Here is a 27,712-nt window from a genome sequence, read left to right as displayed (position 1 = left end):
CCTCCGGGGTGGGGCTGTCCCATCTCTCCCCTGTCCTGGTTCCTCAGTCCTGGCCACAGGCTGCTGCAGGAGGGAGGGCGGGAAGGCGTTGAGCTCCCAGCCCTGCCCAACAGCCACTGGAGAGGGAGGCTGGGGCAGGAGCTGGAGCAGGGGGTCCGGTTGGATGGAGACAGATGGGGGCCAGATGTTGACAGCTAGGGTAGATTTAGAGGCAATGCAGGGAGAGTGTCTGCATTGGCTGTGGGGGAAGGGAAGAAGGGACCCCCCCACATGTGTACACAAGCTCACGCCGGTGGCTGGGCCGAGGACAATTCTCCCATTCAAGATGCTGCCCGGGCAGGTTCTCCCAGCCTCTTGGAACGGGGAGGGGGAACCTCCTGTCTTCCCCCAACTTACCCCTCCAAAGGCCCCGCTTTCTTTCTTGCCATTTTCTGTGTCCTTTTCTCCAGGGATCTTTCTGGCCTCCCCCCGGACACCTGCAGGGGCAGGTCTTGACAAGGACCAGCCTGGCTTAGCCTGGTCCATTTATTTTTTTCTTTTTTTTTTTTTTTTTTTTGAGACAGGGTCTCGCTCTGTCGCTCAGGCTGGAGTGCAGTGGAATGATCATAGTTCACTGTAACCTTGAATTCCTGGGCTCAAGGGATCCTCCCACCTCAGCCTCCCGAGTAGCTGGGAATCCTCCAGGCGCACGCTACCACGCCCAGCTGATTTTTTTTTGTTTTTTGTAGAGACAGGTTGGGGGGGTCTCACAATGTTGCCCAGGCTGACCTCAAACTCCTGGCCTCAAGTTATCCTCCCCTCTCAGCCTCCCAAGGCGCTAGGATTACAGACGTGAGCCACCTCGCCCAAGCTGCCTTTTCCATTTCTGCACTTGAGTCGCCCCCTGTTGACGTGTTTGGGTCAGTGCTGGACCCCCAAATCACAGCTTGGGCCCTTCCCGGTCCAGGGAGGCTTGTCCTCAATTTCCCACCTCTACAACCCTCTTCTGGAGTTCCTCAGGCTCTTCTCTGTCCCCTTTCCCTTGGTAACACATCACCCATGTTTTGTACCCCTGAGGAGGTGTGGGAGGGACTCGTGGGGGGGGGTCCATCCAGAGGATGTTGCCCAGGCCCACCCTCTTTCCCTGCCAACCAGACATCCGGGCTAGATAAGCTGTCCTAGAGAGCTGGTAGCTGGAGAAAGAAAGGTTAATGGGCATTGCAGAGGCACAGCAGAGAGGCCAAGAGTGAAGATCCAGTGTGGGGAGCTGGGGTCAGGGCAGGGGGCTGCAGAAGCCCCCTGAGGTCCAGCCCCAACAGCTCCAGGCTGCCCTGAGCCTTCCTGCCACATCCAGCTCCCCACCATGAATGCTCTTCCAGCTAGGGCAAGGGAGGGTTTCGCTGGGCAGGACCCTCCCTTCCCGGGGCCCTTTCCTTACCCAGGTTGGGTCTTGCTTCCTTCCATGAAGGTGGCCTCAGGGCATGTCATCTCAGAGGATGAGCGCAGAGTATAACACATTTCTAGAACTCAGAATCCTCCCTGGTTGGTTGGTTGTTTCTTTAGAGACAGGGTCTCGTTCTGTTGCCCAGGCTGGAGTGCAGTGGTGCAGTCATAGCCCACAGCAGCTTGGAACTCCTGGGCTCACACAATCCTGCCTCAGTCACCCAATAATTTTTTACATTTTTGTAGAGACAGGGACTCGCTATGTTGCTCAAGCTGGTCTCCAACTCCTGACCTCAAGCAATTCTCCCTCCTCAGCCTCCCAAAGCACTGGGATTACAGGCGTGAGCCACCACACCCAGCCTATCCTCCCTGTTTTGACATCCCCAAACCCATATCCTCTTTGGGGTCCTACATCCCGATCCTCCCCCATCTCAAATGGCAGCCTTCCATTCCTTCCAGTGGCACGATCTCAGCTTACTGCAAGCTCTGCCTCCTGGGTTCACGCCGTTCTCCTGCCTCAGCCTCCCGAGTAGCTGGGACTACAGGCACACGCTGCCACACCCGCCTAATTTTTTTTGTATTTTTAGTAGAGATTTAACCATCATGTTAGCCAGGATGGTCTCAATCTCCTGACCTCGTGATCCGCCCGTCTCGGCCTCCCAAAGTGCTGGGATTACAGGCGTGAGCCACCGTGCCTGGCCCTTTTTGTTTTGTTTTGTTTTAAGACAGAGTCTTGCTCTGTTGCCCAGGCTGGAGTGCAGTGATGCAATCTCGGCTCACTGCAACACGTTATCCAGGCTGGTCTCCAACTACTGACTTCAAAAGATCCGCCCGCCTTAGCCTCCCAAAGTGCTGGGATTACAGGTGTGAGCTACCACACCCAGCAAGCCTTCCTTTCCTTCTTAGAGCACAAGCAAGACGTCCCAGCCCCCACTCCCAAGCAAGGACCTGCCTGATGGGAGGCAGAGGCCCCGAGGGAGGGGGCGGGACGTTTGCACCTTGGCCTCAGGCTGGGGTGAGTGGGTCACTCCTACTAGGATAGAGGTCAGAATTCTTCAGCAACCCAGACCCCAGACCCTGCCCTCAGTAATCCCTAGCCCCTTTTGGAAAATGGAGGAATGCCGAGGGTGGGGGCCTCCCCAGAGGGTCACGGGCTGATTTGCTTTTTTGGAAAAAGCCACTTTTTTTAGCCAGGGAGTGGTGACATGCGCCTGTAGTCCTGGCTGCTTGAGAGGCTGAGGCTTGAGCCCAGGAATTCAAGCTCCCATCTCAGCCTCCTGAGTAGCTGGGAATCCTCCAGGCACACGCCACCATGCCCAGCTGATTTTTTATTCTTTGTAGAGACAGGGGGCCTCATAATGTTGCCCAGGTTGATCTCAAACTCCTGGCCTCAAGCAGTCCTCCCCTCTCAGCCTCCCAAGGCGCTGGGATTACACCACGCCCGACCTGCTTTTTCCATTTCTGCACCTCAGTCGCCCCCTGTTGTCGTGTTTGTGTCAGTGCTGGACCCCAAATCACAGTTTGGGCCTTCCCAGCCCAGGGAGTCTTGTCCTCAATTTCTAACCTCTACAGCCCTCTTCTGGAGTCCCTCGGGCTCTTGAGTCCTCTGTCCCCTCTTCCCTTGGTGACACATCACCCATGTTTTGTTCCCTCGAGGAGGTGTGGGAAGGACTTTGGGGGTGAACTATCATTGCGCCACTGCACTCCAGCCTGGGTAACAGAGGAAGCACCTGTCTCTAAAGAAGGAAGGGAGGGACAGAGGCGAGAGAGAAAGAAAGAAAACAGGGAGGGAGGGAGGAAGGAAGGAAAGAAAGAAGGAAGGAAGGAAGGAAGGAAGGAAGGAAGGAAGGAAGGAAAGAAGGAAGGAAGGAAGGAAAAGAACGAAGGAAGGAGGGAGTAAGAGGAAGAAAAGGAAGGGAAGGAGGGAGGGAAGGATGGAGGAAGGAAGAAAGGAAGGAAGGAAGGAAGGAAGGAAGGAAAGAAGGAAGGTAAAGGAAAGGAAAGGCAAGGTGGGCAGGCCACATTTGGCTGGGTAAGGTGGCTCACGTGTATTCCTAGTACTTTAGGAGGTGGAGGCAGGCTGAGCTCTTTGAGCCCAGGAGTTCAAGACCAGCCTAGGCAACATAGTGAGACCCTATCTCTTCTAAAAAATATCAAAATTAGCCAGGCGTAGTGGTGCATGCCTGTAGTCCCAGCTACTCAGGAGGCTGAGATGGGAGGATCGTTTGAGCCCCGCGGGTTAAGGCTGCAGTGAGCTATGACTGCATCACTACACTCTAGCCTGGGCAACAGAGTGAGACCTTGTCTCTAAAAAAGAAAAAAGAAAAAAAAGCCACATTCCCCAACCTTAGTCTGTACTTGACATGTAAAATTTCTCAGAATCACCTTGGTGGGGAGCCAGAGGCCACGTTCTCTAAGCACTCGGATTCCTGGGGTGAAGTCTTCTCCTAAATCAGAAGCCGAGGGTCTGGGGCTGCATCCCACCCTCCATTCCCCTGCCCGCCCGGTTCCTTCTGCCCTCCCTGCTCCTTCTGTCTCCCCTAGTGATGTCAGCCTCGCCGGGACTGAATGGGCCACCCCCATGTGGCTTTCTCTAAGGGACAACACCCTCACCTCAAACCTAGGTTCCTCTCCCCTCTAGACATTTTGCACAGAACCCAGCCCTACCTAGGCCTCCATGTGCCTCTCTCCCTCATTTTCCTCCCTCCAAGACCCAACTTCCTCCACCATAATCATGTGGACATTCACATCTCAAAAATACATAATTTTGGGCCAGGCACGGTGGCTCATGCCTATAATCCCAGCACTTTGGGAGGCCAAGTCGGGCAGATCACTTGAGGTCAGGAGTTCGAGACCAGCTTGGCCAACATGGCGAAACCTCGTCTCTACTAAAAACACAAAAATTAGCCAGGCAAGGTGGTGTGTACTTGTAATCCCATCCACTCAGGAGGCTGAGGCAGGAGAATCACTTGAACCCAGGAGGCGGAAGTTGCAGTGAACAGAGATCACACCACTATACTCCAGCCTGGGAGACAGAGCGAGACTCCGTCTCAACAAAAAAACCGAAACAAAAATAAATAATTTTGGCCAGACACCATGGCTCATGCCTGTAATTGCAGTGCTCTGGAAGGCCAAGGCGGGAGGATTGCTGGAGGCCAGGAGTTTGAGACCAGCCTGGGCTACATAGTGAGACCCGCCCCCATCTCTACAAAAACAAAAATGTTAAAATTTAGCCTTCATGGTGACGCATGCCTGCAGTCCCAGCTACCCAGGAGGCTGAGGCAGGAGGCCCGGAAGGTTGAGGCTACAGTGAGCTGTGATCGTGCCACTGCACTCCAGCCTGGCGACAGAGCAAGACCCTGTCTTTTTTTTTTTTTTTTTTTTTTTTTTTGGAGATGGAGTCTGGCTCTGTCCCCCAGGCTGGAGTGCAGTGGCTCGATGTCTGCTCACTGCAAGCTCCACCTCCCAGGTTCACGCCATTCTCCTGCCTCAGCCTCCCGAATAGCTGGGACTACAGGCGCCCGCCACCGCTCCCGGCTAATTTTTTTGTATTTTTAGTAGAGACAGGGTTTCACTGTGTTAGCCAGGATGGTCTCGATCTCCTGACCTCGTGATCCGCCCGCCTCGGCCTCCCAAAGTGCTGGGATTACAGGCGTGAGCCACTGCGCCCGGCCGACCCTGTCTTAAATAAATAAATACATAAATTTATTTAATCTTCTTGTCTGAAGACAACTCAAAACTGAGCAACTTAACAGGCACAGTCCAGAACAGTATCTGAGGAGAAAGCAAGAAAACCGTGTATGAGAGGAGACTCAACTCTAGGCCCCGAGGTTCTGGGCTGTGGGGTTGGTTCTCACCTGTGTCCACCAGCCTGGCCAGTCTGTCTCCCTCCTGGCTCTGTGTTTTCTCTCTAGAAGGCATGGGGGAATAGACATAGGTCCCTGAGTGGCCCTTTACGGGCCCAGCCGCTCCCCCATTTGCACACCCCACCCGCCCTTCCTCTCTCCTTCCCAGGACTCACCTCTTCCTCCTCGTTCTATAAATGTACTCTCTGGTCATGGCCAGTACTACTACCACCACAGGCACCAGCAGTCCCAGTAGGACGGCCACCAGGTTAGATGCCTCTGGGTGCGGGAAGAGACATTAGGTCGAACATGAGACGGGAAGGGTGGGGACTGAGGGCTACTCCCTTTTGGGGATTGCTTGCTGCCCCAGGGGACCTCATCTCTCTAAATCTCTAGGTGTGTCTGCTTCTCCCTCCAGGAGGTTCTCACCTCCAGGGACTCCAAGGTCTCAATGCCCCCCAAACCCCCGCAATGTTTTCTGTTTCCTATAAGCCTTTTTAGACAGGGTCTGGCTCTGTTGCTCAGGCTGGAGTGCAGTGGCGCGATCATAGCTGTCTGCAGCCTTGAATTCCTGGGCTCAAGCAATCCTCCCGCCTCAGCCTGCTTTCCAAGTAGCTGGGACTATGGGCACGTGCCACTACACCCAGTTAATTTTCATGATTTTTGGCCGGGCGCGGTGGCTCACGCTTGTAATCCCAGCACTTTGGGAGGCCGCGGCGGGCGGATCACGAGGTCAGGAGATCGAGACCACGGTGAAACCCCGTCTCTACTAAAAAAATACAAAAAATTAGCCGGGCGCGGTGGCGGGCGCCTGTAGTCCCAGCTACTCGGAGGCTGAGGCAGGAGAATGGCGTGAACCCGGGAGGCGGAGCTTGCAGTGAGCCGAGATTGCGCCACTGCACTCCAGCCCGGGTGACAGAGCGAGACTCTGTCTCAAAAAAAAAAAAAAAAAATTTTCATGATTTTTTGTAGAGATGGGGCCTTGCTATGTTACCAGGCTGGTCTTGAACTCCTGGGCTCAAGCGATCCTCCCGCCTCGGCCTCCCAAAGTCCTGGAATTACAGGCATGAACCACCACGCCTGCCCTCCCTTAAGCCTATTTAGGTGGGGAGCTGTTCCTCATAGGTCCCCTAGAGTCCAGGTGTCATCTCAGCCAGCATTTCTCAAAGAGTAGCCCTGGAGTCACTTCCATAGTTTCCTGGGCCCTTGTTGAAAATGCAGATTCTGGTTGGGTGCGGAGGCTCACGCCTGGAATCCCAGCACTTTGGGAGGCCAAGGTGGGAAGATCACCTGAGGGCAGGAGTTCCAGACCAGCCTGGCCAACACGGTGAAACCCCGTCTCTACTAAAAATACAAAATTAGCCGGGCGTGGTGGCCAGCGCCTGTAATCCCAGCTACTCAGCAGGCTGAGACAGGAGAATCACTTGAACCCTGGAGGCAGAGGTTGCAGTGAGCCGAGATCATGCCACTGCACTCCAGCACTCCAGCCTGGGCAACAGAGCAAGACTCTGTCCCATAAAAAAAAAAAAAAAAAGCAGATTCCTGGGCCCACTCCATACCTACCGAATCTGATCTTTCAGGGTGTGTCCTGGAATACACATGTACACAAGTTACCCCCTCTTCAATCTTAGGCAAGATAAAGCTGGAGAACCGCTGGCCCAGAGGCCCATGGGAATTATAGTTTGGGATAGGGAAGGACAGTGAAAGGTGCTGGAAAGGCACAGAAGGACACAGGAGGAGGAAGCAGCAGGGGTGAGAGATACAGGTCACAGGAGTGGGGAGCTGGGCTTTAGAGAGAAGATTCCACAGTATATAGGTAGGAGATGGGCACAGGAACTAGTTTTTTGTTTTTTGTTTTTTTTTTGAGATGGAGTCTTGCTCTGTCGCCTAGGCTGGAGCACAGTAGCGTGATCTTAGCTCACTGCAACCTCTGCCTCCCGGGTTCAAGCAGGTCTCATGCCTCAGCCTCGAATAGCTGGGATTACAGCTGTGCACTACCATACCCAGATAATGTTTTTTTATTTTTTTATTTTTTTTTAGATAGAGTCTCGCTCTGTCGCCCAGGCTGGAGTGCAGTGGCTTGATCTTGGCTCACTGCAACCTCTGCCTCCCAGGTTCAAGTGATTCTCCTGCCTCAGCCTCCCGAGTAGCTGGGACTACAGGCGCCCACCACCACACCTGGCTAACTTTTTGTATTTTTAGTAGAGATGGGGTTTCACTATGTTAGCCAGAATGGTCCCCATCTCCTGACCTCGTGATCCACCTGCCTCGGCCTCCCAAAGTGCTGGGATTACAGGTGTGAGCCACCGCACGTGGCCAGGACTGGTTTTTTGAGGATGCTTGTCCTGCTAATTTCTAGGGATTATATTATAATTCCTACTGTAATAATGTATGTAATATATAAATATATAATTAATATACAACATATATTAATATATTAATAATATATTATCCATTATATCTACACATTGATATTATGTTTATAATATATAATATCTATAACATAATATAATACATATCATTCTATATGTGAATATAATACATACAGAATCATTCTGTGGTTGTCGGCCAGGAAGAGGCTGTGAGGGTACAGGACCTTGGATGATGCCCTCACCTGGCTTTCTGGGAGGTGGCACATCTCGAGGCTCCATACAGAGGTCTCCCCCATAACCAAGTTCACACTCACAGGTGAAGGTGGCTCCCTGCTCCCGACACTGCCCGTCATTCTGACAGGGGTTCCGCAGACACAGGCTTTCTGCAAGGACAGAGAGGGTTGTGGGAGGGGGGCCCTGGGAGGACACTCCCAGCTCAGGGGAGGTCTGGCTGGGGGCTGGGACGCCAGGGGAGAAAGCAGCGGCTGCCAGAGACTGGCCAGGGGTCAGCCAGCCTGGCTCCCAACCCTGCCTCACTAGCCCTGGGCTTTGGGGAAACTTCCTTCCTTCCAAACTCTTTCATCTCTTCCTTCCTCTCTTCCTCTCTTCCTCCCTTCCTCCCTCCCTCCTTCTCTCCTTCCCTCCTTCTCCCCTCCTCTACTCTCCCCTCCCCTCCCTCTCTTCCTTCCCTCTCCTCCCCTGCCCTCCCCTCCTCCCTTCTCTTCTCTTCTTTTTTGAGACGGGATCTCACTCTGTCACCCAGGCTGGAGTGCAGTGTCACAATTATAGCTCACTGTAGCCTCAATTTCTTGGGCTCAAGTGATCTTCCCACCTCGGCTTCCCAAGTAGCTGAGACTACAGGAGTGCACCACCACACCCACTTCTTTTTTTCTTTAATTTTTAGTAGAGACGATGTCTCCCTATATTGCCCAGGCTGATCTTGAACTCCTGAGCTCAAAGCAATTCTCCCACCTCACCTCCGAAAATGCTGTGATTACAGGCATGGGTCATCCACGCCCGGCAGGAAACTGCTTAACCTCTCTGAACTCCATGTTTGTTACGTATAAATTAGCAGTGTTGTGCTAACCACCAGGGCTGAAGGAGATCATGGGAAGGAACACTAGGGAAGGATTCGGCAAGTTGTGGATGCTTAGAGAATGGGAGATCTTTGTCCTTTGTCCCTCCCTACAAAGGCAGGGACAGACATCCTGAAATCAATGTAGAAGAGTCCTGAGGACAAGGAGGAGACGATCCTCGGTCCATGGATGCCCCAGGGTATGGGGCAGCTTGGAACCGGGCAGGAGTGCAGGTGCACCTGGAAAGCAGCCTCGGGTGTGGTTCTCCACGGTGCAGACCTCCCTCTCTCTGCAGCTGAAGGGCTCGCACAGCAGGATCCGTGAGCTGGCGCAGGTGCACCGCTGAGAGCAGTCCTCAGTCACAAAGCTGCCGCCCAGCTAGAAAGGGGAAGGGCCAGGAGGAGACGTTCCGGTTCCATCCCTGGTCTGGCTCTCCTTGGCACCTCTGCTCCCCAGGGCCTCCTGCTGCCAGCCCGGACCTGGTAGTAGATGCCATTGCTGGTGCAGCCACAGCCAGGGGGAGGCTCTGGGTGCCGCTGTAGGCATAGCCTGGGATGCTGGCGCAGCCTTCCACACAGGGGCCCTCGCAGTCCCCGGGGTCCGCCAGGTTGGCACAGGACGCTGGGCAGGGTGTCATACAGATCTGATACATGGTACCTGCTGGACACTCCATGGCTGCGGTGACAGTCATGGTCAGAAGCTGGCTGGGGCTGGGCAGGCCAAACAGGGACAAGGTCACCCGATAAAACTCAGAGTAGGCTAGGCGCAGTGGCTCACACCTGTAGTCCCAGCACTTTGGGAGGATGAGGCAGGTGGATCACCTGAGGTCGGAGTTCAAGACCAGCCTGGCCAACATGGTGAAACCCCGTCTCTGCTAAAAATACGAAAATGAGCCGGGTGTGGTGGCAGGCACCCATAATCCCAGCTACTCGGGAGGCTGAGACAAGAGAATCACTTGAACCTAGGAGGAGGAGGTTGCAGTGAGCCAAGATCCCACCACTGCACTCCAGCCTGGGCAACAAAGAGCGAAACTCTGTCTCAAACAACAACAACAAAAACAAAAACACTCAGAGCTGCTTATAGGCAGGAAGCCAGAATGCGTTGCAGCTTCATCTAGGGTCTTTTTTATATTTTTTATTTTTTTTAATTTTTTTTTAGAGATGGAGTCACTCTGTTGCCCAGGCTGGAGTGCCCATGCTGGTGTGATCACGGCTTACTGCAGCCTCCAACTCCTGGGTTCCAGTGATCCTCCCACCTCAGCCTCTCTGGTGACTGGAGCTACAGGCATGCACCACCACACCCAGCTAATTTGTTAAAATTTTTATAGAGATGGGGTCTCACTGGTTCCCCAGGCTGGTCTCAAACTCTTGGCTTCAATTGATCCTCCTGCCTCAGCCTCCCAAAGTGGTGGGACTACAGGTATGAGCCACCATGTCCAGCCTGTCTAGTCTTTTCTTTTTTAAATTTCTTTCTTTCTTTCTTTCTTTTTTTTTTTGAGATAGGATGTTGCTCTGTTGCCCAGGCTGGAGTGTGGTGGTGCGGTCATGGTTCACTGCAGCCTGGCTGGAACTCCTGGGCTCAAGCCATCCTCCAGCCTCAGCCTCCCAAAGCACTGGGATTACAGGTGTGAGCCACTATGACCAGCCCATCCAGGGTCTGCAACATTACAGCATTTGAAGGAACTGGTTGAGCGAAGGTGGACCTTGGCAGGAAGGAGCAGGATGCGGGATGGGGTTGGGAGACTCCCAGGTAGGGGCAGAGAAGGAGCCAGGCTGCCAGTTGTGCCGACTTGGACTTGGGACTAAGACAGAAATTTGAGGGATGCTGGGACTAAGACAGAAAGCCCGAGATGAGGCAATGGTGGGAAAAGCGTTCAGCAGAAGTGGATGGCAGAGGGGTCAGGGTCGGCACGGGGAGGGGCAACGCCTCACCGCAGAGGGTATGGTCCCGCCAGCCAGCCAGGGCAGCACCCGCCTCCTGGCAGAGGATGGCGTACCCGCTGAGGACCTGGCAACGCAGCTCCTCTTGTTCTCTTGGGTCCTGAGCAGAGCACAGGTCCATCATGCAGTGCCTGGTGCAGAGAGGGGGCAGGAAGGGCACAGTCAGAGTTTGGGGAGGAGAGGAGACCCACCCCTGCAGAAGAGAGCCTGGAACCCCAAACAGAAAGACATCAGTCGGTGTCCAGGGAGGGTCACAAGGAAATTAGGCGACAGGGAGAACGGAGGAGTGAACCACACAGAGCTTGGGTCAGGAAGCGGGCAGGAGGCCCCAGGGAAAGACCAGAGCAGGCACCTGGGCCTTTCTCGAAAGTCCTGGGCCCAAGACTCACTCCTGGAAGGGCTCTGGGGCCACCGTCTGGTGACAGGCAGCAAAGGGGCCCTGGGGGTCTGCCAGCGCCCTACAGGCTTGGGTGCTGTTGCTCGCCAGCTGCTCTGGGCTACATTCGGACACGTGGAGGCCCGCGCGGAGGCCCAGCTCTGCCCCTTGTCCCTCCTCCTCCGCTGGTATAGCCCTGCAGTAGAGACAGCCACGGGGTCAGGTGAGGCCCCAAGGAAGGTGAAGTGGGGGAAGAAGAAGAAGAACTGATTAGCCAGGCGTGGTGGCTGCCTGGAGTCCCAGCTACCCAGAAGGCTGAGGCAAGAGGATGACTTGAGCCCAGGAGATGGAAGCTGCAGTGAGCCAAGATCACGCCACTGCACTCCAGCCTGGGTAACAGAGCAAGACCCAGTCTCTAAAAAATATATTTTAAAAAAAAGAAATAAGAACGACTGGGGCTGGGTGTGGTGGCGCATGCCTGTAGTCCCAGCTACTTGGGAGGCTGAGGCACGAGAATCACTTGAAACTGGGAGGCAGAGGTTGCAGTGAGCTGAGATAACGCCACTGCACTCCAGCCTGGGTGACAGAGGAAGAAGAAGAAGGAAAAGCAGGAGGAGGAGGAGGAGAAGAAGAAGGAGGAGGAAGAGAAGAAGAAGGAGGAGGAAGAGAAGGAGGAGGAGGAGGAAGGAAGAAGGAAGAAGGAAAAAGAACTGGGAAGGCAGGCTGAAGGCAGGGTGGGGGCACAGAGAGAGATTTCCATTGAGCGGCAGCCCCCAGAGTCAGATGAGAGGGAATGACGGAATTGGGAGGATCCAGGCCTCTCTGCACCCTCTCCCTGGAGTTTCATCCTCTCCTGAGGACAGGAGGGCTAGCGGCCACCGTGCACAGACACTGTTGTTCACCTCCCCAGCCTCATCCCTTCCAGGCCATGCACCTGGGGAAGAGGAGGAGCGCGTCCTCGGTCTTCACCTCCCAGCTGTTGCCAAAGGTGTTGAGGTTCTGGGTCAGGGCGCCACTGGGCAGCATCATGTCATTCTTGCGGTTCTTGTCGTAGTTTCCGCACAGGCCACGCACGAGCCCCTCAAACATGCTGGGTAGGGAGATCACTGCAGGAGGAAGGGGGCCCCCAGAAGTGAGACTCCTCACTATTTTTGGTTTTTTTAAGACAAAGTCTTGCTCTGTTGCCCAGGCTGGAGTGCAGTGGTGTTATCTTGGCTCACTGCAACCTCTGCCTCCCAGTTTCAAGCTATTCTTATGCCTCAGCCTCCCGAGTAGCTGGGACTACAGGCATGCACCACCGTGCCTGGCTAATTTTTGTATTTTTAGTAAAGACAGTGTTTCACCATGTTGGTCAAACTGGTCTAGAACTCCTGACCTCAAATGATCTGCCCGCCTCGGCCTCTCAGTGTGCTGGGATTACAGGCATGAGCCACCACGCCTAGCCCTCACTCTTTTTTTTTTTAATTAACTTTTTTTTTTTTTTTTTGAGACGGAGTCTTGCTCTGTCGCCTAGGCTAGAGTGCAGTGGCGCAATCTCCACTCACTGCAAGCTCCTCCTCCCAGGTTCACTCCATTCTCCTGCCTCAGCCTCCTGAGTAGCTGGGACTACAGGTGCCCGCCAACACGCCTAGCTAATTTTTTGTATTTTTAGTACAGACAGGGTCTCACCGTGTTAGCCAGGATAGTCTCGATCTCCTGACCTCGTGATCTGCCTGCCTCAGCCTCCCAAAGTGCTGAGATTACAGGTGTGAGCCACTGAGCCCGGCCTTAATTAACTTTTTTTTAAAGCAGGGTCTTGCTCTGTTGCCCAGTCTGGAGTACAGTGGCTCAGTCATGGCTCACTGCAGCCTCCAACTTCTGGGCTCAAGCGATCCTCTCTCCTCGGCCTTTCCAGTAGCTGGGACTACAGGTGTGCACCACCACATCCAGCTAATTTTTTATTTTTATTTTTTGTAGAGATGGGATCTTGCTGTGTTGCCCAAGCTGGTCTCGAATGCCTGGCCTCACGTGATCCTCCCATCTCAGCCTCTCCAGTTCCAGAAGCTGGGATTACAGGCATGCACCATCACACCTGTCTCATTTAAAAAATTTTTTTTTTGAGACGGAGTTTTGCTCTTGTCACCCAGGCTGGAGTGTAGTGCCACGATCTCAGCTCACTGCAACCTCTGCCTCCCACGTTCAAGCGATTCTGCTGCCTCAGCCTCCCAAGTAGCTGGGATTACAGGCGTGAGGCACTGTGCATGGCCTTCAAAATTTTTTTTGTAGAGACGGGAGTCTTACTATATTCCCCAGGCTGGTCTTGAGCTTCTGACCTCAAGCAATCCTCCCGCCTCAGCTTCCCAGAGCGCTGGGATTACCGGCCGGTGCCACAGCGCCCAGCAAAGACTCTGCCCTCTGCTCTCCACCTAGTCTCACCGCACCTCCTCCTGGTCCTCCTCTGGAGCTGGGTGCCCCACTACCGGGCCGAGTCTGCTCACCAGGATTTGCCTGTCTTAAACAGTATTTTCCCTCCCACTTCCCAGAAATGGCCCTTTTGCTCTTCTTTCCCCTCTCTCCAGTACCTGCATTTTTCCTTCCACCGAAGCTGACGACCAGCTCAAAGTCGGTGACCAGGTAGAGCCGTTGGCCCCGCAGGGTGACCCGCAGGTGCTCATTCGGCCTGTAGGGGACGGCCATCTTCTGGTTGTTGACCTAAAGAGGGAAGACAGGAGCCACAGAGAGGGCTGAATCCTCCTGACCTGCTGCCATTTCCTGGCTGGGCTTTGCTTCTCCCAGTCATCTCCATATGTCTCCGTGCAGACAGTGGAATAAGATACCCCAATGGGCTTTGCTATTCACGTGGCAGAAGCCTCTGTGAAGCCCGCCCCCTTCCCAGCCCGAGTCCTTCCTTGCAAAAAATTGGCACAGTGAGGCCGGGCACAGTGGCTCACACCTGTAATCCCAGCATTTTGGGAGGCCGAGTCGGGTGGATCACTTGAGGTCAGGAGTTCCAGACCAGCCTGGCCAACATGGGGAAACCACGTCTCTACTAAAAATACAAAAATTAGCTGGACATGGTGGCGCACGCCTGTAATCCCAGCACTTTGGGAGGCCGAGTTGGGCGGATCACTTGAGGTCAGGAGTTCCAGACCAGCCTGGCTAACGTGGGGAAACCGTGTCTCTACTAAAAATACAAAAATTAGCCAGGCATGGTGGTGCACACCTGTAGTCCCAGCTACTAGGGAGGTTGAGGCAGGAGAATCACTTGAACCTGGGAGGTGGAGGTTGCAGTGAGCCAGGATGGTGCCACTGCACTCCAGCCTGGGTGACAGAGCGAGACTCTGTCTCAAAAAATAAAAATACATCGGTGTAGTGGATGCCATTGGTTCTTCAGCCCAGGATTGACCTTCACACACCTCATGCTCTGTCCTCCTCCTCCTCCTCTCTTCCTCTTGTCTCTTGCCAGCCTCTGCTGCCTCCCCACATGAAGTGAGCTTGTTGCTGAATTTGTTTTTGGTTTTGAGACAGTTTCTGTCACCCAGGCTAAAGTGCAGTGGCAAGATCTTGGCTCACTGCAGCCTCAAACTCCTGGGATCAAGTGATCCTCCAGCCTAAGCCTGCCCAATAGCTGGAACTACAGGTGTGTGCCCCCATATCCAGCTCATTTTAAATTTTTTGCAGAGATGTGGGGTCTTGCTATGTTGCCCAGGCTGGTCTTGAACTCCTGGGCTCAAGTGATCCTCCTGTCTTAGCCTCCTGAGTAGCTGAGATTACAGGCGTGAACCACTGCATCCTGCTGACTCTGATTTTACAACCAGCCCACCCCTGCCACAAACATCCCAGGAAACAGGGATCCCTGACTCCAGGTGGCCTACCTGGTCCAGCTGCCTCCCCACACCCACCAGGCCCTGGCCCAGCTCTTACCACAAGCTCCAGACCAGCTTGGAGCTGCACTTTATAGCCATAGACGGTGGTAATCACTTCCTGCAAGATGGAGCTCCTGGGAGGATCCATCTTGTTGCGTCCTTCCACGAGGAGGGGCTCCACCCCCTCAGGCAGTACATCCACAGTCTTGATCAGAACGTAAGTCATGCGGCCTTGGAAGCGGTAGCTGAAGCCATCAAATGTGAGGTAACGGGGGTCCCCATAGACTAAGCATTGTTCAGACTCTGCCAAGAAGTCAAACAGTGAGAAGGGGCTGGGCGCAGTGACTCACGCCTGTAATCCCAGGACTTTGGGAGGCCAAGGCAGGTGGATGACCTGAGGTCAGGAGTTTGAGACCAGCCTGGCCAACATGGCGAAACCCTGTCTCTACTAAAAATACAAAAATTAGCCAGGTTTGGTGGTGCGTGCCTGTAATCCCAGCTACTTGGTAGGCTGAGGCAAGAGAATTGCTTGAACCCGGGAGGTGGAGGTTGCAGTGAGCGCCGAGATCGCGCCACTGCACTCCAGCCTGGGCAACAGAGTAAGAGACCATCTCAAAAAAGCAAAAAACAAAACAAAAGACTGAGAAGGGACCCTGCCCAGGTGTAACGGTCCCCAGAGTCCCTCCCCCACAGTGACATCCCCTGTGGCCACCCTCTTAGGCTCAGGCTCCCTGGATCCTTTCTTTTCTCTTTTTTATTTTCTTTTTCTTTTTTTGAGACAGGGTCTTATTCTGTCACCCAGACTGGAGTGCAAGTGGCACAATCATAGCTCACTGCAGCCTCCAACTTCTGGCCTCAAGCGATCCTCCTGCCTCAGCCTCCTGAGTAGCTGGGACTTCAGGTGCACACCATCACCCCTAGCTAATTTTTTTCTTTTTTTAGAAATGGGGACCACACTACATTGCCCAGGCTGGTCTTGAACTCCTGGCCTCAGGAAATCCTCCCGCCTTGGCCTCCCACAGTCCAAAGTGCTAAGATTACAGGCATAAGCCACCAAGCCTGGTACCTAGACTTTTTTTTTTTCAATACCTACTGACATTCAATTAGAGGCCATTTATTATTATTATTATTTTTTATTTTTTTGAGACAGGGTCTCACTCTGTGTCCCAGGCTGGAGTGCAGTGGTGCAATCATAGCTCACTGCAGCCTCAAACTCCTGAGCTCAAGCAATTCTCCTGCCTCAGTCTCCTGAGTAGCTGGGACTACAGGCACAAGCCACTACACCTCATGTTTTAAAATTTTAAAATTTTTTGTAGGGACAGGGTCTTCCTATGTTGGCCAGGCTGGTGTTAAATTCCTGGGCTGAAGTGACTTTTCCACCTCTGCCTCCCAAGTACTGGGATTACAGGCATGAACCACCATGCCCAGCCTCCCTGGATCCTTGATCTTCAATTTTCTCTCTCTCCTGGCCTGATTAAAAATCTTAGAGGGGCCGGGCACAGTGGCTCATGCCTGTAATCTCAACACTTTAGGAGGCCGAGGCAGGAGGAACACTTGAGCCCATGAGTTCAAGCCCATCCTGGGCAACATAGCAAGACCCCATCTCTAGAAAAAAAATAGCAAAATTGGCTGGGTGTGGTGGTCCATGCCTGTAGTCCCAGTTACTTGGGAGGCTGAGATATGAGGATCACATGATTCCAGGCATTTGAGGTTGCAGTGAGCTATATTATGGTGCCAGTGCACTCCAGCCTGGGCAACAGAGCAAGACCCTCTCTCAAAAAACAAACAAACAAGAAAACGAAAATCTTGGAGGATCTCCTTGACCAGTCCCCTCTTTTGGCCCTACAGGTGGAGGGTCCCAGAGGGGATCAGGACCTGGCACATGGCCACAGAGTTAGCAAGAGCTAAACTGGAGGCCAGGCCTCCTGATCCAGTCGCCCACCCCAACCCTTGACTATGCTGGGGTTCAGGCTAAGCCCCTTCCCACCCTGCCTCTTCCTCCACCTCAGCCCTGGCCCCAAGTGCGCCCCCTCCAACCTCCCTAGTAGCTCCCCTTACTGTCTGAGACACAATTGCTTTTGCTGTTGTCGGAACTGAGCTGGCAGTGGGACCCAGAGGGGCATCGGAAGTCCCCACACTGAATGGCTCCTCCTGTGCAGACACAGTTCTCTGTGCAACCACTGGAGACCCAGCTCTTGCCCAGCTGTAGAAGTCACAGGAAGAGAAAGAGAGTGAGGAGGGGGCTGGGTGCGGTGGCTCATGCCTGTAATCCCAGCACTTTGGGAGGCCGAGACGGGTGGATCACCTGAGGTCAGGAGTTTGTGACGAGCCTGGCCAACATGGTGAAACCTCGTCTCTACTAAAAATACGAAAATTAGCAGGGCATGGTGGCGCTTGCCTGTAATCCCAGCTACACAGGAGACTGAGGCAGGAGAATCGCTTGAACCCAGGAGGCAGAGATTGCAGTGAGCAGAGATCATGCCACTGCACTCCAGCCTGCTGGATAATAGAAGGAGGCTCCGTCTCAAAAAAAAAAAGGCACTGTGTTTGTGCTTGATGTCTTACATATGTTGTGCAGGAGGTACTACTGAACCCATTTTATAGATGAGGAAACAGAGATAACAGAGGTCATCTGACTCATCAGTGGCACCATCAGGATTCAATCCTAGGTTAGCCTGAAATGAGGCCATGGTCTTTCCACTATACCATGCCATGTGCTGCTTGTTTGGATTCCTCAGATCCAAAACCCAAACCATGCGCCATCAGCCCAGACCTGGCTGGAGATCAATATGCCACTCACACCAGCCTTCACACCCCTGGGCCAGCTGTAAAGTCACAGGTATCCCAGGCTGAGAGAGGCAGAGAAAAGGAGAAAGCACCGCCCTCAAGCTGTGTTGCCTCCAGTCCCGTTTCTCATGCCCACTCACAGGGATGGAGCCACCGTGGGCATCCTTGCAGCCACACTGACTTCTGGGGACACACTTGTCTTCACTCAGCACATAGCCGGGCTGACAAATGCAGCCCTCAGCGCAGGCAGAGGGGACTTTGGCGCCCTCACACCGGCCATCCAGGTCCCAGCAGGAGGGTGAGCAGGAGGGAAGGCAGTTGGTGTAGCTGCTGTAGGCAGGGCATTCCAGAGCTGTGGGTGAAGGAGACAGTGGGTCAGTGGAGAGGGTCACAGGGGGCCAAGGTGGGCAGGGGCTGTACAAACCAGGCTATGGGTGGATGACCAACAAGGCTTGGGGAGCTTTTTTTGTCCTTTTGTTATTCATTCAGCAAACATTTACTGAGTATGGGTTGTGTGCCAGGCTTTGGGGGAAAGAAACGAAAAAGCAGCTGGGCATGGTGGCTCACGCCTGTAATCCCAGCACTTTGGGAGGCCGAGGTGGGTGGATCACAAAGTCAGGAGATTGAGATCATCTTGGCCATCATGGTGAAACCCTGTCTCTACTAAAAATACAACAATTAGCTGGACTTGGTGGTGGGCGCCTGTAGTCCCAGCTACTCAGGAGGCTAAGGCAGGAGAATCGCTTGAACCTGGGAGGCAGAGGTTGCAGTGAGCCAAGATCCCACCACTGCACTCCAGCCTGGGCAACAGAGTGAGACTCTGTCTCAAAAAAAAAAAGGAACAAGAATGGCTCTCCCAAGTCAGCATGAAGGACAGTGGTCAAACAGCAACTGCAGCAGGACCTTGAAATGCATGATCAGTAGGTGTGTTGACAGGCAAGAGCATACAACGCATGACGGAGGCACAGAGCAGGGAGGTATTAATTCTCTTGGGGCAGTTAAAGAAAGGCCTTTAAGCAAAAATAGTGTGAACAAATGGAAATGCATACCATGTTCATGGATAAGAAGGTTCAACAACATGGTGATGTTAGTTCTGTCTCAGTGAATGTACACATTTAATGTAATCTCAATAAAATATATCAAAAATAGGCCAGGAGCGGTGGCTGGTGCCTGTAATCCCAGCACTTTGGGAGGCCGAGGCGGGCAGATCACGAGGTCAACAGATCGAAACCATCTTGGCTAACTTGGTGAAACCCCATTTCTACTAAAAATACAAAACATTAGCCGGGCGCGGTGGCAGGTGCCTGTAGTCCCAGCTACTCGGGAGGCTGAGACAGGAGAATGGCGTGAACCCGGGAGGCGGAGCTTGCAGTGAGCCGAGATCGCGCCATTGCACTCCAGCCTGGGCGACAGAGCGAGACTCCGTCTCAAAAACCGAAAAAAAAAAAAAATATATATATATATATATATATATTTTTTTTTTGCGGGGGCAGGTGGGGACAGAGTCTCTCTCTGATGCCCAGGAGCGATTTTGGCTCACTGCAGCCTCTGCCTCCCTGGTTCCAGGGATTCTCCTACTTCAGCCTCCCAGGTAGCTGGGATTATAGGCATGTGCCACCATGCCTGGCTAATTTTTGTATTTTTAGTAGAGATGGGGTTTCACCATGTTGGCCAGGTTGGTCTCAAACTCCTGACCTCAGGTGATCCTCCCACCTTGGCCTCCCAAAGTGCTAGGATTACAGGAGTGAGCCACCACACCCAGCCACCAAAAGTATTTTACATGTGTGTGTGCTTTTAATAGGACAAGATGATTTCAAAGTTGAACTGAAGACATAAGCAAACCAGAAAAGCCAGGAACTCCCTAAAAAAAAAAAATACTATCAGTAGTGAATGTCTCTCCGTAAGTCAATGTTTATTTTATTTTATTTTATTTTATTTTATTTTATTTTATTTATTCATTTATTTCTTTTTTCGAGATGGAGTTTCACTCTTTTCGCCCCAGCTGGAATGCAATGGCACGATCTCAGCTCACTGCAACCTCCACCTCCCAGGTTCAAGCGATTCTCCTGCCTCAGCCTCCTGAGTAGCTGGGATTACAGGCACATATCACCACGCCCTGTTGGCCAGGCTGGTCTCGAACTCATGACCTCAGGTGATCCGCCTACCTCGGCCTCCCACAGTGCTGGGATTACAGGCGTAAGCCACTGCGCCCAGCCCAAAGCTCATTTTAAATTTTCAGTGATTACGACTTTGTGTTACTGCCACATGCAAATACGGATGGACCGACAGAACAGAGGAGAAAGCTCAGATATGGATCCAAATATATATGGGAATTTAGTATATGATAAATGTGGTATCTCAGTCCCTGGGCAAAGACAGACTAGTCATTTAATAATGTTGGAACAGCTGGCTAGCCTTCTGGAGAAAAACAAAAACAAAGTTGATTCATACCTCATTTTACACATCAGGATAAATCCTCATGGGTCAAAAACTTAGACATACACCAAAAAAAAAAACCCCACTTAAATATAAAAAAATGAAACCATAAAAGTTCTAGAGCAGGCCGGACACGGTGGCTTACACCTGTAACCCCAGCACTTGGGGAGGACGAGGCGGGCAGATCACTTGAGGCCAGGAGTTTGAGACCGGCCTGGCCAACATGGTGAAACCCCATCTCTACTAAAAATACAAAAAAATTAGCCAGGCGTGGTCGTGGGCACCTGTAATCCCAGCTACTCGGAAGGCTGAGGCAGGAGAATTGCTTGAACCCAGGGGGCAGAGGTTGCAGTGATCCGGGATCGTGCCACTGCAGCCTGGGCCACAGAGCGAGACTCTGTCTCAAACAAACAAAATTTCTAGAGCAAAGAATCAGCAAAATCTTTTGTAGCTTCTGTGGGGCTAGCATTTATAGCTATTGCTCAAGATGCAGAAGACATAAAACAAAATTAATATATTTGACCCCATAAACATTTTTGTCCTGCATGGCAAAAAAAAAAAAAAAAAGTCAAAAGATGAAAACAAAAAGGACTGGAAAACTTTGTGTAACTCAGAGCACTAATAAAGGTCTACTTTCCATAATAGATAAAGGACTTCCATGAAATAGTTCAATGAAGACCAACGACTCAGTGGAAAAATGGTGACTGGATAAGAGCAGATAGTTTACAAAAAGGGAAATTCAAAGGGTTCCTAAGTATATGAAAAAATGTCCAGTCTCACTCATGATAAAAACTCAAATTAAGACTTGTTATTTTTCATATCCGGGTGCAGTGGCTCATGCCTGTAATCCTAGCACTTTGGGAGGCTTGAGGCAGGTGGATCACCTGAGGTGAGGAGTTCAAGACCAGCCTGGCCAATATGGTGAAACCCCATCTCTACTAAAAATACAAAAATTAGCTGGGCGTGGTGGCACACGCCAGTAATCCCAGCTACTCGGAGGCTGAGGCAGGAGAATCACTGGAATCTGGGAGGCAGAGGTTGCAGTGAGCCGAGATCATGCACTCCAGCCTGAGCTACAAAGTGAGACTCAAAAAAAAAAAGTATAGCAATGTCAAATAAAAACTCAGGCTTATAGCTTCTTTCAAAAAAAAAAATCAGAGGATCTGGTCACACTGGACCCACGGTGATGCCCAGCAGCTGTGGGGCAGCTGAGCAGCGGCCCCCTTCTGCACGGGACCTGTGTGCAGCTTTCACCCTGACCCTTCGGCCAGCTCAGGCTGCTGTGCTCATGTTGCCTCCACTGGCCCTGAGAAGCTCTGCAGTGCCCCCTGCACCTCTGCTTTGCTCCTGGAACGTGAGAGTGCTTTAAAGCAAAATAAACTTTCTTGGCCAGGCGCAGTGGCTCACGCCTGTAATCCCAGCACTTTGGGAGGCCAAGGCAGGCAGATCACGAGGTCAAGAGATCGAGACCATCCTGGCCAACATGGTGAAACCCTGTATCTACTAAAAATACAAAAATTAGCTGGGCGTGATGGTGCGTGCCTGCAGTCCCAGCTACTTGGGAGGCTGAGGCAGGAGAATCGCTTGAACCCAGAAGGTGGAAGTTGTAGTGAGCCAAGGTCACACCACTGCACTCCAGCTTGGTGACAGAGCGAGACTCTGTCTCAAAAAATATATATAAAATAAACCTCCTTAAGGAACACTGGCAAAAAAAGACATTTTTCAATTCTCAGATTGGCAAAACTCCAAAAGCACAGAGCATATAGTTTTCTTGTCTTTTGTTTTTTAAATTTTTTTGTAGAGATGCAGGAGTCTCACTATATTGCCCAGGTTGGTCTCAAACTCCCGACCTCAAGCAATCCTCCCTTCTTGGACTCCCAAAGTGCTTGGATTACGGGTGTCAGTCACTGCACCCAGCCAAGAATATAAATTTGAATTTGTTTATATAAGCATAAATAAGTGGTCTTGGGAAAAATACTGAGACACGAACCAGGCCCATGGGGTGAGAGTGGTAGGGAGACCGTACACTGGTATCTTTTTTTGTTTTTTGGGGAGATTTTTTTTTTTTTTCTGAGATAGAGTCTCGCTCTGTCACCCAGACTTGAGTGCAGTGATGCAGTCATGGCTCACTGCAGCCTCAACCTCCCGGGCTCAAGTGATCCTCCCACCTCAGCCCCCCAAGTAGCTGGGACCAGAGGCATGCACCACCATACCCAGCTAGTTGGTAATTTTTTGTAGAGATTGGGTCTCACTATGTTGCCCAGGCTGGTCTTGAACTCCTGGGTTCAAGCAATCCACCCACCTCAGCCTCCCAAATTGCTAAGATTACAGGCATGAGCCACCACACCCAACCTACTGGGTATCTTTTAATACTTAAAAGTATTTTCAAATTTTTAATACTTTATACGTTTTTGAATCCTGCAAATGTGTTATGTATTAAAACAACTCTATTGAATTCCTGTTTTAAATTGTAAAAGGTTCTGGAATTATATAGTAGTGATAGTTGCACAACTTTATCAAGATACTAAAAGACACTTTTTTTTTTTTTTGAGATGGAGTGTCACTCTTGTTGTCCAGGCTGGAGTGCAACAGAGCGATCTTGGCTCACTACAACCTCCACCTCCTGGGTTCAAGTAATTCTCCTGCCTCAGCCTCCCGAGTAGTTGGGATTACAGGCGCCCACCACCACTCCTGGCTAATTTTTTGTATTTTTAGTAGAGACGGGGTTTCACCACATTGGCCAGGGTGGTCTCTAACTCCTGACCTCAGGTGATCCACCTGCCTTGGCCTCCCAAGCTGCTGGGATTACAGGCATGAGCCACCATGCTCGGCTAAAAGACACTTTTAAAAGAGTGAATAGTATGCTATGGGAATAATCTCAATAATTTTGTTTTTTTTAAGTAAAATGCTATAGAAGTTTGCCCAGTTGTCTGCTAGGAGGAAAGAAGAAAGGTTTCTGACCAGCCTGGCCAATACGGTGAAACCCCGTCTCTATTAAAATCACAAAAATTAGCCGGGTGTGGTGGCACACGCCTGTAGTCCCAGCTACTTGGGAGGCTGAGGTAGGAGAATGACTTGAACCCAGGAGGCGGAGGTTGCAGTAAGGTGAGATCATGCCATTGCACTCCAGCCTGGGCAACAGAATGAGACCCTGTATCAAATTTTTTTTTTTGATATGGAGTTTTGCTCCTTTTTGCCCAGGCTGGAGTGCAATCGCACAATCTCGAGTCACTGGGACCTCTGCCTCCTAGGTTCAAGTTATTCTTCTGCTTCAGCCTACCAAGTAGCTGGGATTACAGGCATGTGCCACCACGCCCAGCTAATTTTGTATTTTTAGTAGAATGGGGTTTCACCATGTTGGCCAGGCTGGTCTCGAACTCCTGACCTCATGTGATCCACCCACCTTGGCCTCCCGAAGTGCTGGGATTATAGGCGTGAGCCACCACACCCAGCAAAAAAAATTTTATATAAATAAATAATTAAAAAGTAGTCCTTGTCAAAGAAACAATGAGGGCTGAGTTAGGAACAAACAGGAAGGAGAGTGAGGGAGCTCTCAGGGAAGCAGAGAGGGAAACGGGGTTTGGGAGGGGTTTGGGGGTGACAGCAGGGCACACTCATGGCAGAAGCTGCTGTTTCTCCAGAGCGGGGGCTTGAGCCCCTGGCTCTGGCAGGTGGCCCCAAAGGCTTGCAGAGCCTGGCAGAAGGCCTGGTGGAGACCTCCGAACTCACAGAGGGTGTTTGCACAGTCCACCAGGAAGGGCGTGAGGTCTATGCGGGAGGCGCACTGGGCCCACACCGGAGCCCGGAGCACTGTCTCGCATTTTTCCCGCGCCCTGCAGAGGTCGGCCGCCCTACAGTTTCCACTCGGGTTCTCCTGCTGTTCCGCTAGAATCTGCTGCTCATCTACCGGGAGACTCTGACAACTGGGAAGGGAAAAGAATCAGCCTAGGGACAGCTGTCCCCCTACTATGACACAAATTTTTTTTCTTTAGGGGGAGTCTTGCTCTGTCACCCAGGCTGGAGTGCAATGCAACAGTCTCAGCTCACTGCAACCTCTGCCTTCCCTCTCGTGTTCAAGCGATTCTCCTGCCTCAGCCTCCCGAGTTGCTGGGACTACAGGCACCCGCCACCACGCCCGACCAATTTTTTTTTTTTTGAGACAGAATCTCACTGTGTCGCCCAGGCTGGAGTGCAGTAGTGCAATCTTGGCTCACTGAAACCTCTGCCTCCCGGGTTCAAGCGATTCTCCTGCCTCAGCCTCCCGAGTAGCCAGGATTACAGCCACCCGCCACCACACCTAGCTAATTTTTGGTTTTGGTTTATCTGGAGACAAGGTCTCACTGTATCGCCCAGGCTGGAGTTCAGTGGTGTGATCTTGGCTCACTGCAACCTCTACGTCTCAGGTTAAAGTGATTCTCCTGCCTTAGCCTTCCGAGTAGCTGGGATTACAGGCACCCGCCACCATGCCTGGCTAGTTTTTGTATTTTTAATAGAGACAAGGTTTCACCATGTTGGCAAGGGTGGTCTTGAACTCCTGGCCTCAAGTGATCCACCCACCTTGGCCTCGCAAAGTGCTGAGATATCAGGCCTAAGCCACCACGCCTGGCCCTATGACAATGATTTGGTGCTCCCAAATGACCCAGAGAGACCTCTCAGGGACTCCCCACCCTCCTAACCCCTCTGGTATTCACAGGGAAGCTGGTCTGAGCTCTGGCCAATCTTCCATCGGCCTCCTCTTCTCCCAGATTTCCTTTTTTGCTTCCCAATCTGTCGCCCAGTCTGGAGTGCAGTGGCGTGATCAAGGCTCACTGCAATTTCAATCTCCCAGGCCCAAGGGATCGCCCCACCTCAGCCTTGTGAGTAGCTGGGACTAACCACACCTGGTTATTTTTCTTTCTTTCTTTTCTTTTCTTTTCTTTTTTTTTTTCTGTAGAGATGAGGTCTTGCTATGTTGCCCAGGCTGGTCTCAAACTCCTAGGCTCAAGCAATCCTCCCACATTGGCCTCACAAAGTGTTGGGATTAGAGGTGTGAGCCACTGCACCCGGCTATTTTTAAACTTTTTAAGACAGCGTCTTGCTCTGTCATCCAGGCTGGAGTTCAGTGATGCAGTCATAGCTCACTGCAGCCTTCAAATCTCAGACTCAACCAATCTTCCTGCCGAAGCCTCCCGAATAGCTGGGACTACAGGCATGTGCCACCATGGCTGGCTAATTTTTGTTTTTAATTTTTTGTAGAGACAGGGTCTTGCTGTGTTGCCTAGGCTGGTCTCAAACTCCTGGCCTCAAGTGATCCTCCAGTCTTGGGCTCCCAAAGTGCTGGAATTACAGGCATGAGCCTCTGCTCCTGCTCCTCCTCCAAGGTTTCTAAGCGAGGAAAGGAAGACTTTCACATTTCCTCAAGTGGGTTCTAGCAGCCTTGAGATGGATCAATTACACACATCGCCCCAGAATGCCCAGAAGTCAACGCCCTCAAATCACACACACAAAGCAACATTCTGGCCTGTAATCCCAGCACTTTGGGAGGCCGAGGCGGGAGGATCATTTGAGCCCAGGAGTTTGAGACCAGCGTGGGCAAACGTGGCAAGACCCTGTCTCTAAAAAAATTTAAAAATTGAAGAAGAAGAAAAAAGGAACATTCTGGTCTTCCTGCCCCAGGTGTGCCCTACAGTCTGGCTCCCTAGCTCATGTTGCTATGAAAAGCTGGAGGGGTGGCCAGGCATAGTGGCTCATGCCTGTAATCCTAGCACTTTGGGAGGCTAAGTGGGGCGCATCACTTGAGGTCAGGAGTTCAAAGCCAGCCTGGCCAACATGGTGAAACTCCATCTCTACCTAAAATACAAAAATTAGCCGGGGGTGGGGCGTGGTGGCGTGCACCTGTAATCCCAGCTACTTGGGAGGTGGAGGCACAAGAATTGCTTGAACCCCGGAAGCACAGGTTGCAGTGAGCCAAGATTGCACCACTGCACTCCAGCCTGGGTGACAGAGCAAAACTCCATCTCAAAAAGAAAAAGAAAAAAACAAAAACTAGAGGGGCCAGGCGCAGTGGCTCATGATTACCCAGCACTTCGGGAGGCCACATCGCCTGAGGTCAGGAGCTCAAGACCAGCCAGGCCAATATGGGGAAACCCCGTCTCTACTAAAAACTACAAAAAGTAGCCAGGCATGGTGGCAGGTGCCTGTAATCCCAGCTACTTGGGAGGCTGAGGCAGGAGTATCACTTGAGCTCGGGAGGCGGAGGTTGCAGTGAGCTGAGATCACACCACTGCACTCCAGCCTGGGTGACAGAGCAAGATTCTGTCTCAGAAAAAAAAAAAAAAAATGAAAGAAAGGAGAGAAAGAAAAGAAAAGAAAAAAGAAAAGAAAAGAAAGAGAGAGAGAAAGGAAGAAAAGGAAGGAAGGAAGGAAGGAAGGAAGGAAGGAAGGAAGGAAGGAAGGAAGGAAAGAAAGAAAGAAAGAAAGAAAGAAAGAAAGAAAGAAAGAAAGAAAGAAAGAAAGAAAGAAAGAAAGAAAGAAAGAAAGAAAGGGAGAGAGAGAGAAAGAAAAGCTAGAGGGTCTTAGGGGACCACTACCTTGGGTCAATGTCCTTATCTTTCCAACTGTTCACAAATTCACTGTCACTATGCGCTAGTTCATCGCTGGGCATCATTAGTTCGTCCTCTTCCTCATCATTGAAGTTCCCACACACACCGCAGACCTGGCGGGGGAAAGTGGTTTTTCCGTGCTGGGGAAGCAACAGAGTGGTTTTTCTCCCTCCCTCCCTCCCTCCTTCCCTTCCTTCCTTCCTTCCTTCCTTCCTTCCTTCCTTCCTTCCTTCCTTCCTTCCTGTGGTTTCCCTCCCTTCCTTCCTTTCTTCCCTTCCTCCCTCCCTCCCTCCCTTCCTTCCTTCTTTTGAGTTTCACTCCTGTCACCCAGCCTGGAGTGCAGTGGCATGATCTCGGCTCACTTCACTATCTGCCCCCCAGGTTCAAGCGACTCTCCTGCCTCAGCTTCCCAAGCAGCTGGGATTACAGGTGCGCACCACCACCCCCAGCTAATTTTTTTTTTTTTAATAGAGACAGGGTTTCCCCATGTTGGCCAGGCTGGTCTCGACCTCCTGACCTCAACCTGCCTCGGCCTCCCAGAGTGCTGAGATTACAGGTGTGAGCCACCACGCCCGGGCAGAATGGTTTTTCCTGGTTTTTCCTGGAAACACTCTTGTCCATCCTACACCGAAAGGCGCACTCCTCCACTGCCCTGCTCCATCCTGAGGAGTGGCCTCTTTGGGCAGGCACAATGTGAACACTGCCCCCCATCCCTGCCAGCCACCAATCTCCCGGGGCTGCCTCCCCAGCGAGGAGAGCCAGATGTTTTCCTCACCTTTCCATTGTAGGTTGTGGGGATTTCAATCTCTAAGAGACGATTCCCGTCAAACTTGACTTGCACCCCGATCTTGATGTTAACAATGGTGTAGATGCTGCTGGACTTGACACTGACCCCAGGGACCTGGGAGATCGCGGGGAGGGTGACCTGTTTGCTGTTGATCTAAACAGGAGGACAGTGATGGTGAGTAGGAGCAGGGACCAGAGTCCCCTCCCCAGCGCTCCCTCCCAGCCCCGGTCACCACACCCAGCTCA

The 27,712-nt window shown here is 52.0% G+C and overlaps 1 protein-coding gene across 1 annotated transcript in view; it reads right to left on the bottom strand.

The window, feature by feature from the left end:
- Positions 1–5,170: 5,170 nt before the first annotated feature.
- The window catches only part of ZAN (zonadhesin), a 62,560-nt gene continuing 40,018 nt past the window's right edge, over positions 5,171–27,712 (bottom strand). Inside the window, exons 32-47 of the mRNA XM_055292631.1 lie at positions 27,456–27,620; positions 26,669–26,793; positions 23,718–24,022; positions 17,804–18,015; positions 16,935–17,079; positions 14,935–15,179; positions 13,593–13,722; positions 11,966–12,137; positions 11,045–11,227; positions 10,712–10,786; positions 9,195–9,390; positions 8,955–9,093; positions 7,882–8,022; positions 5,444–5,546; positions 5,280–5,332; positions 5,171–5,196 (exon numbers count right to left, since the gene is read on the bottom strand). Of these exons, the coding sequence (XP_055148606.1) occupies positions 5,171–5,196; positions 5,280–5,332; positions 5,444–5,546; positions 7,882–8,022; positions 8,955–9,093; positions 9,195–9,390; positions 10,712–10,786; positions 11,045–11,227; positions 11,966–12,137; positions 13,593–13,722; positions 14,935–15,179; positions 16,935–17,079; positions 17,804–18,015; positions 23,718–24,022; positions 26,669–26,793; positions 27,456–27,620 (2,415 nt within the window). The remainder of the gene's footprint in view (positions 5,197–5,279; positions 5,333–5,443; positions 5,547–7,881; positions 8,023–8,954; positions 9,094–9,194; positions 9,391–10,711; positions 10,787–11,044; positions 11,228–11,965; positions 12,138–13,592; positions 13,723–14,934; positions 15,180–16,934; positions 17,080–17,803; positions 18,016–23,717; positions 24,023–26,668; positions 26,794–27,455; positions 27,621–27,712) is intronic.

This window comes from Symphalangus syndactylus, chromosome 9 (genome assembly GCF_028878055.3).
Source record: "Symphalangus syndactylus isolate Jambi chromosome 9, NHGRI_mSymSyn1-v2.1_pri, whole genome shotgun sequence".
Classification (NCBI taxonomy): domain Eukaryota; kingdom Metazoa; phylum Chordata; class Mammalia; order Primates; family Hylobatidae; genus Symphalangus; species Symphalangus syndactylus.
Note: the sequence above shows the minus strand (reverse complement) of the source record. Positions and strands in the feature narration are given on the sequence as shown.